Raw genomic sequence first — 9,148 nt, forward strand, 5'->3', positions numbered from 1 at the left:
AAAATGAATGAGGGCTGGGGTCGAAAATGATATTTATCATGGGATTTTGTTTTGACTGGTGCAGAGACCGTATGGTCAGAGAGCAACCCAAGTCCTTACAGAGGTCTCCCCACAAAAACTGGCAGCTCCTTCACCAGTGAGACAGCTTGTGTTTTTGTTTAAAAAAAAGAGAAAACACCCTACCAGTAAATATATTTCCTTAAATTTTTGTGGCTTATCCAGTCACATAACACTGTCTTCTACATGTGACAGTGTCTCTACAGCAACCATCTCTAATGTCACTGATGGCTGAAGTCGTAACAAATCTGTCTTGGGAAGATAGAATTGATCTTGCTTTTGTGAAATGTATTTAGTCCCTTATGCAAGAGAAGAAGCTGTAAAATGCACAGTTATTCCTAACTAACACTGTCTTCAGTGTTTTCACTGGGCAAATCGGCTGTTCTCCAGTGGATCTTGACCTGGAGAAAAGTACCTCCTGGCTGGAGGAAAAGCAGAGACCAAGTGACCTTGAGGTGGTAACCTTGCTTTAGCCATCAATCTCCCATACTCTTTAGTAAGTGTGGGAACAGAGGAAGGGCCGTCCCTACACGCTGTAGTTTAATTCTGTGTTTTCTGTTAACAGGGTGACTTTGTCCTCCACGGACTGTTACATTGTGCACGAAATCTACAATGGCGAGAACGCTCAGGACCAGTTTGAGTATGAGCTGGAGCAAGCCCTGGAAGCACAGTACAAATACATAGTGATAGAGCCCACTCGCATCGGTGATGAGACCGCCCGCTGGATCACTGTGGGGAACTGCCTGCATAAGACGGCTGTCCTCGCGGGCACTGCCTGTCTCTTCACCCCTCTGGCACTTCCAGTAGATTATTCCCACTACATCTCCCTGCCTGCCGGCGTGCTGAGCATGGCCTGCTGCACCCTTTACGGTATCTCTTGGCAGTTCGACCCCTGCTGCAAGTACCAAGTGGAGTACGATGCCTATAAACTCTCCCGCCTGCCCCTGCATACACTCACCTCTTCCACTCCTGTGGTACTGGTGAGGAAGGACGACCTGCACAGAAAAAGACTGCATAACACGATAGCGCTCGCTGCCCTGGTGTACTGTGTAAAGAAGGTCTATGAACTCTACGCTGTATGACTTCCATAGGGAAATGAGAAACCCACAAAGACAAGTGTATTAAGACTCCCACAGTAACATTTTGTTTTTCCTCTGAGAAGTGGTTGAGACTGGGAAGCAGTTGGTTTAATAGAGCTGTTATTTTTCAAATAACACATCACTGGCACACCAAGGTTTTTCAGTTCTTCATTACACTTGAGATGTGGATCTGCAGTGACTTGAGCGCTGTATGTTAGGCCCTGGGAGTCTGATCCAGCAGTGGAATATCAAATGAAAGCTATATAAAAAGGGGGTGTGAGAGCTTTTTTTTCTTCTTTTTTTCTTTTTTTTTTTTTTTTTTTTTTTTTTTTTGGAAACATTTAAGTATATTGTTTAATTGTACTACACAGAACCAGCCAGAAGTTATCATTGACCATTAAAGATGAGAATTTCAAATGCTTTTGCTTTCTCTTTACTATTCAAGTGGCTCCTCTTACACAGGCTGCTTCAGGGGAAAGGGGAGCTTGAACCCCTTTGCAGTGGGAGCCACAGTAGTTTATGGTTTTTGGGGGGGATTGTTTTGTTGTTTTTGGGTTTTTTTAATATTGTATGTACACACTTAGATGCTAGCGGGCAATATGGTATCTCTTTGATGGTTGCTGGACCGTGTTGACACACAGGATGACAACAGTAAATGTGTGGTTTGTTTCCAATATGCATCATTTGCCCACTGACGCTGTGGGTGAAAACTGCCCTACAGCTGCTGTGCTGCCTGGTCACTACCCTCCAGTGCTCAGTGGCACCATCCTGCTGATGCTAACTGCTTCCTCTTGGGTTGCATGCAGGCACATTTTCCATTCAGTATGGGACATGAAGCTCCATGTATGGTACCCCAGCTGTCTACTCCAATGTAGTTGAGTAGTCCAGAGGTCAGAATCTGACTGCTTCACCCATGACTATGTTTTATTACTGCTGTTCATGCTTGTGCAACCAGTATATAATATCAAACCAGTGTTCATGATACCCAGAAGGCCATATTGTGATCATTTGCTTCCACTAGTTTTGGTTGTATGACACCAGCTTCTGAAGGTAGCTACTATCAGTACAAAGGAAGGTCCCTTGCTGTCTATCTTTAAATAGTGTCTGACTAGTTGTGTCCTAATCTAAAGATCTCAGCATCCCATCCAGAGTTCTTGTTTTCTGGGTGGAAACTGTCAAAATCCTGTTCTATTAGAATGAAAAGCAGTTATGATAGCAGATCTGGCAAAGCAGACTCTTCTACCAAATTGAGGGTAGATTTGGTCTGCTGGAGAAGGGCAGCTCAGCAATTTCCACTCTAACCTCTGAAAAGGAGAGCAAAACTCTTGTCATATAAACTGCCTATGTATAGGTGTATGGTCTGCTTAAATGATCATTGCAACCTGACCTCTGCAGCTACAGAACTGACCGTAGAAGTCTTGCAAGGTCAAAACCCAAATTCAGTTCTATCTTTATCTCTTCAGTTTGAAACAGTAGGCGGTAGAGCTCCCTAATGCTTCAAAACTACAGAGAAGTAATCTGGCCAAGGTTGGAGACTTTTTGGTTGTCCAGTTGCCATTAGTCATCTGGTATAACAGACGAAGCTTTTAGATGAGCAGCATGTTCTCCCTCTGCATGGACAGCAGGCTGTGGTGCTGCTCCAGGGCCAGGGCTGAGTTAAGTGCCTATATTCCCCTTGCCTTCCAAGGAAATTCTTTTAACATCAAGGCTAGGATTCTTTTGAGAGGCTAGGCAGAGCAGCAGTGTAGCAGGTAATGGCCCTTCTGAAACTCCTGCCTTTTTTTCTCTTCACTATTACAATGGCTAATGTAGTCACCTACGCTGTTAAAAATAACTGAATGTGGAAACGGTTCTATTTATAGCAGCAGTGCAGTTGTGCTTTCTGCTTGGGGCGAGGAGGAAAGGTGCACACGGTTTCATCTGTTGGTGAGCAGCCTAGGAACTGAGGGTATATTTCCTTGTCAAACTGTACTGTCACTCCTTTCTTGAGTTGTGCATAAGTCTAAGCCATCTGGAACAAAGCTTTTGGCAAATCAGACCTCGTTGGTGTGGAATCCTGCTCATATATCGAACTCCAGCATTCAAGTCCTTCCTCCATGTTGAACAGAGAAGGCATTCCTGCTTGGTTCCCATCCCCGATGCACGTTATGCATGACGCTTCGCCGAAACGCTTCTCCCCAGCACCTGTTGGTGTCACTCCTCCCCTTGCCCAGCAGGGGTCAGTGTGATGCAGGCGTGAACCTTGCTAGGCTGTCTCTGTACATGGGAAACAGCTGAGTCTGGGTGACTAAAAAGGGGCCAAAGATCACTTTGGTTTCTTATTACAGGCTGAAAGGTGAAGAGTCAGCTGGACCTACCTGCTATGGGGAGAAGGCATGCCATTTTTACAGAAACTGACAGCTGTCACTGGCCCCAGGCATCGAAAGGGTATGTAGAAGCATGCTGCACTGCCTGGAAACCTTTTGGAGGACAAGGTACTAAGGAAAGGTAGTTGGCGTCCTTCACGCCTGTCCCAGAAAACAGGATAAATAAGGGAGCATGTGTACTGTAACTACATCGGAGCATGGATAGGAGCAGCAAAGATGAGGTCCCGTTGCTGTCTTGGTGGGAGTGAGATTCTGTATGCAGTGCCAATTTAAAAACTCTTCAGCAGTGCCCATTTTGCAGCTCTTGTTGCAAAGAGATCATGGAGACCTGACAATACATGGGCAGGGAGGTGCTGCTGAGAGCTACCTCTGTGCTGAGTCAGTTCCCAGCCTATTAAGCCCAAGGGCAGCAGCATCCTGGCTGCTGGGGTGAATTTTCTAGAAACTGATAGCTACTCTGACTTGGACGGAGCAGCAGCCTGGACTTCAGAAGGGTAATTCTGTTGTCCCCTGTCACAACATGATCAACACTAGACATGGAAGTCGGGCCAGTGTGGAGGATACTGGTATGTAACGGTCATAAAGGCCAAGACTCCATCTGGCCATTTCTACCCTGCCGGAGAGTCACTCATTCAGTAACAGGATTGAGGGTTGGACTCCACCGATTCAGACAAAGGAAGCTGGATCGAAGTGAGGTACGTTCCATCAACTGCACAGTGGAACGCCAAGCAACCACCTCCCTGTGCTGCATCCCAGCAGCACTCTTTTTTTAGGACATCCTTGTACTGCCACTCAGCCCCTTACTGAGGGGAAGGCTGCTCTCGGCGTACATGGCATAGGTTCCCCAGGGACTGTCTCCTGCAAACCTCCTTTCCAAGATAAGTAGTTCAACCTGTACTGCCACCTTCTTGTGGCAGATGAGCTCTGTGGGCTGCATCACGTAGTCTTTGCTATCAAAAGAAAAAGGGGAGAGGTATGTTTGGACTATTCTGTAATTGCACTAGCTTTGCCTTCCTTCTGTTGTACCGTTCTGGAACTTGACAGCTCCCCTCCTGCAGCTGTGATGAACCATGTTTCTACCCAGCCTTATACAACCCCTGCAGAAGCAATGCAGAATGGTTACTTGTGTTTAATGCAGGGCCAGGCACCACAGAAAATGGTTGAGTAGAGACCTACTGCACTCAACCAGCACTGTAAGGAGGTTAAGTGAAACAGTGTGCCCACATCACTAGAACTACGTACAATTGTGGGGAGGTACGAACAGAACAAACAGTCCAGGAAGGAGGGGAGTGCGAAGGACAACAGTGCAAAGTAATGCCTCATGTTTACACAAATGTAACTTTTTCAACCAGGAACCTTGAGATTTTTCCCAAGAGGAATCCTCCAGAACACTCTCCCATCCCTTAACCTCCTGCCAGTTTAGAGGCTGCATGTGGCTATTATTCCCAGATTCTCCAGGGTAGGGATGCAGGTGTATGATACAACTGCCCCAGGGAAGCACCTGCTGAGAGCAGAGGGGTAGCTCTCCCTATAAGCTTTTCCTGCCATAGCCGAGACAAGCAGCATGACAAAGACAGCATTTTGCTTCAAACCCCTCTGAGTTTTATTTGTTTTAGATGCATGCTCATAGGCAGGACCTACACACATGGCAGAGTCTAGAGAGAGTGGGGGTAGGCAGCTGGGAGGGGGGCAGGACAGACACCTGATATTCTAGCAGGGAGCCCCATTCAGCAGCTGAGAGCAGAGACTAAGATGGGACACACTGGCCTTGGTTTCTGTAATCAGTTTTATTTACAAGAGGAATCCAAGGGATAAGACAGCTCCTTCTCATCCTGTCCGGTGGTAGATCCTGAATGGACTGACCCCTTTCACTCAGCATAAGGTAGAGACTGCCCTTGCTACTACCCAGTGGTTGATCTGGGGAGGAAGGAAGTGGGGAGGGAGGGGGTTGCAGGGGCAGAGACCAGGTGTAAGAGTCCCTTCCTGTGTTGGAAAGGGAGAAGTGTCCATAAGCACAGGGAAAGAGGTAGTTGGGGGTGCTGTCCCCCCTGCAGATGTACCACCAGAATGCCGCCTCCACACTGCATATTTGGTGGCAGTAGATCCCAGGTAAGGACAAAGGTGGTCTCTCTACTAGCGTCCATTGCTTGCATGTACAGGTCCTCTCCCCTGCTGACCACAAGGCATGCTGCCTGGCACCTAAAAGGACTGTGACTTATTACTTATTCAAGACACACAGTTGAGCCAGGCACCATTGATGTCAGAGGGCTTTACAGTCAGTGGCCTCTCTTTGCTTCTGCTGTCTTTCATAGCTATGCAGTGCTTGTGTTGTGCCTGCATGCATTAAGCTGGATACTGTACTGGAGACTTCTTCCTAGAGCTTCCTTAAATGGCTAATGCAGAACCAAATGGGAAGGTGCAGGAATGTTCTGCTCAGCCATCTAGCCCTTTGCATCTGGTCAGCATCCTTGCCCACTAGGACTCAGCACTTAGAGTTACTGGTTGAAGAGCTGCCTTGAACGGTGAGTTTTGGCTAAAATCAATGGTCTCTGGCAGCAGGGACCCCCTGTGGCATGTGTGTTGGTGCTACCAGTGCTCCATGAGATGGCAAGTTGCAGCAACTGTAAGAATCTGCTTCCTGATGAGCTCTTCCACAGACGTGTGCCAAGTCACAGCGGTTGGCTTCTTTTGCCTACAGTTGCTGCATGAGTAAGCCAAGCTCTATGAGTCCTTTGCTTTCCTTTCCTTTCTTGCCCTAGATGCCATAAAGGTGAAGAAGAGCTTGGGGACGAGCGTTCGCAGGTAGACAGCCAGAGAAGGCATTAAACCAGCAACAAGCACTTCCTTCTTTTTCTGTCCCACTGCATAAAGAACCACTTGAGCCACCTCTGAAGCTGTTTGGCCGTCCAAGGTGTTCTTGTCCATCACTGCAAAAGCAAAGGCTGATGAGCATGGATGACAGCAGGTAAACACTAGTTTGCTAAGTGCTGGTTCCCCAGGAAAGCTCAGCCTGCAGCTGTCAGCAAGTGCCTTGCTTTCAGACCAATCATTCACAGCTGGCTTCAATGGGGCACACATTCAACAGGATTCTGTAGCTAAGCAGGGATCACGAGACGGTGTCTTTCTGGCTCCCAGGCTGTTGCTCCAACTATGGAGCCACACAGTCCACGAGGCATTTGAATACAGGCATGTTCTCATGGGTTTTGCTCACTAGCTGACCATAACTTCCAGCTGACTGCCTGATGGGGGGGGAGACAAAGGTACTGTCTCCCTATAGCCTGCAGCTCACTAAAAGCTGCAGATCAGTGTGAGCTGATTTCCAACCCTCCACTCAAAAGGCAGCATCTTTTCTAACCCACACTGGTATAAGGAACATCAGTGAAGCTTTCAGACAGAGGTGGAGTGCCACTTAAGTGACTAGTGAAGAATGTCAACTCTTGTCTACTGGGTGAAACCCTGCTTAACCCTCAACTAATGACTTTGCTTTGCTCTGTATAAAATGGCTCTGGTTGTGTGCTAGGGCTGACAGAGACACCCTCTTTACCAGCATCTAAAGTCTTTGGGGTCTTTTCCTGCTCCTGCGGCCAACTGCAACCTATTTGTACAAATCACTCCTGTCCATGACACACAGACCTGTTGCAGGCAGAGGGGTTTAGCCCTTTCAACTGTTATACAGAACACAGGATCACTTCTCCTAGTGGACACTGGTGACCAAGCCTCACCTCCATACTGAGATCCATCTGCTGTGATGGCATTGAGAGAGAGATTAGTCTGGATGTAGCCAGGGCTCACAACAGTCACATCGATTTCGTACTGCTCCACCTCTGCTCGTAGACAATCGAAAAAGGCCTGCGTGGCATGCTTAGAGGCTGCATCTGCAAAACAAACCTGAGCTGTGCAGTAAGGGCTTTTCTCCCACAGTTGCTCATCAGGGACATGCAACTGTTTCTCAACTGAAGCACAGGAACCATTTACGTGCACACGGCAACACCATGGTGCCTTTTAAAAGAAGGGAGCAGCAGCATTAAGGGACAATAAAGACAGTTTAGAAAGGAAAACACAATCAACCAAGTTGGAAACTGGCTGGGATACTAGCTTCGTATCTTACTGGTGCAGATCATCTTATAACCCAGAGCTGTCCAACTCATAGCCCATCAGCAGTTAACATGTGGGCCACAGATCCCTGCAGCCACCTTTCCCACTGCTGCACAGTGGAGCAGGACTCAAAGGGAGATGAGGGCACACGCTGGTGCTGCATATAGCCCTATCTGCAAAGTTGGACAGCCTTTCAATAAGCAATGGAGCTTCTCCCTGTAAAAGAAGAGATGTTCTGTCTAGGATCTGATCTGCTCTCCAAGCTCTTCGGGTGAAGGCCTCATCTGTTTGCACATGCTTTTATTAAGGAGCTGTGCTGCTTACAGTGGCCTCTATGAAACAAGACAACAAACTTCAGCTTGACAGTACTACCAGAATAAGACGCAATAAAGTCATGTTATTACACAACAATAACTTCCTAATGGTCACACAAGACTGTATGGCTTATGCCAGGACAGAGATGCCCAGCAGCTTTCACATTAAAATCCCAGGTGGGGGACAGAATAAGGAAGGAGAATTTTGAACTAGAGCCAAGATTCAGAGTTAAGGTTTTAAGACCTATGACGGTATCTCTGCTCCCTGGAACACTTCTCACCAGTGTCAGCAGTTTGTGACCACACCAGAAGTGTTGCAAAGCCCTGGTATTCCATGCACGCTACCAGCCCCAACGATGCAGCATGTAGAAGCAGTATCCAAGTACTAAGTCGAGTGCCCAGATTCCTGCTCACCATCCTCTGCAGAGGTACTTACATGCTGATCTGAAAGGAATGCTTATTTTGCCTTGAACACTGCTGATTGCCACAATGTGGCCTTGTCTTCTTTTGATCATGGAGGGTAGAAGTGCTGGAGAGAGAGACAGAAAAGACTTGTTCAGAAGTACAGTAGGGCTATTACTGCAGTCAAGAATGAGTGTCTAGGAGAGCAGTGGTACTGAGACACATGGGGTCACCTCAGGTTTGCTGAGCCAATTTAGGAGTGAGGCAAAGGGAATTTTGCACTGATGCTCCTTCTTCCTGACTGATGCCAGAAGCCCTTTGTACCAACAAGCCTAAAGGAGCATCTTGCACATTAGGTAATGCCAAGAGGATTCCTGCTCCTCCAGGTCTGCTTGAGCTTGCAAGGGAGCAGGCAACCTCCACCTGGAGCTATTCTGCAAAGTCAAGATGAGTGGAGGGTTTTGAGGGCAGGATCCAGCATTTACAAGGGAAAGGGAAGCAAATCATCACAGAGGGAGAGAGGTGCTAGAAGAGGTGTCTGCCTGTTTCAAATTCTGTGGCCTGGCAGAGCGCAACCTTTCTGAGGGCAATAAAGGGGCTTTTGTTCACTGTTCAGTATTTTCAAGCTCATCTCAGGTCACTGTTTCCTGGATGAATCCCTGCTTTGCTGTCTGTGTGGAAGCTTCCAAACTGCAGACAGACAAAAAGGGCTATAAACCAGGGCTACACAAACAGCAGGGTTATACAAAAGAGCAGCGTAGGCAAGGGGGAATAAAAGCAGCTGAGTCAGGGAATGGGGAGAGGGCTCACTTCTAAAAAAAAAAAAAAAAAAAAA

At 47.4% G+C, this 9,148-nt stretch overlaps 2 protein-coding genes across 5 annotated transcripts in view; one reads left to right on the forward strand and one right to left on the reverse strand.

The window, feature by feature from the left end:
• The first annotated feature begins 359 nt into the window (after positions 1-359).
• On the forward strand, positions 360-1,557 carry TMEM11 (transmembrane protein 11). Its single transcript, XM_019512569.1, has 2 exons — positions 360-376; positions 623-1,557. The coding sequence occupies exons 1-2, from the start codon at positions 360-362 to the stop codon at positions 1,137-1,139; spliced, it is 534 nt and encodes a 177-aa protein (XP_019368114.1). The 3' UTR covers positions 1,140-1,557.
• Positions 1,558-5,255: 3,698 nt separating this feature from the next.
• DHRS7B (dehydrogenase/reductase 7B) overlaps positions 5,256-9,148 on the reverse strand; it is an 18,150-nt gene continuing 14,257 nt past the window's right edge. For all 4 annotated transcript variants that reach the window (XM_019512639.1, XM_019512641.1, XM_019512638.1 and 1 more), the window contains 3 exons: positions 8,348-8,440; positions 7,225-7,377; positions 5,256-6,429 (listed from right to left, as the gene is read on the reverse strand). In XM_019512639.1, coding sequence (XP_019368184.1) covers positions 6,224-6,429; positions 7,225-7,377; positions 8,348-8,440 — 452 coding nt within the window. In that variant the 3' untranslated portion in view covers positions 5,256-6,223. The remainder of the gene's footprint in view (positions 6,430-7,224; positions 7,378-8,347; positions 8,441-9,148) is intronic.

The sequence above is a fragment of the Gavialis gangeticus genome, unplaced genomic scaffold (genome assembly GCF_001723915.1).
Source record: "Gavialis gangeticus isolate Ggan-Ray unplaced genomic scaffold, GavGan_comp1, whole genome shotgun sequence".
Taxonomy (NCBI): Eukaryota; Metazoa; Chordata; order Crocodylia; family Gavialidae; genus Gavialis; species Gavialis gangeticus.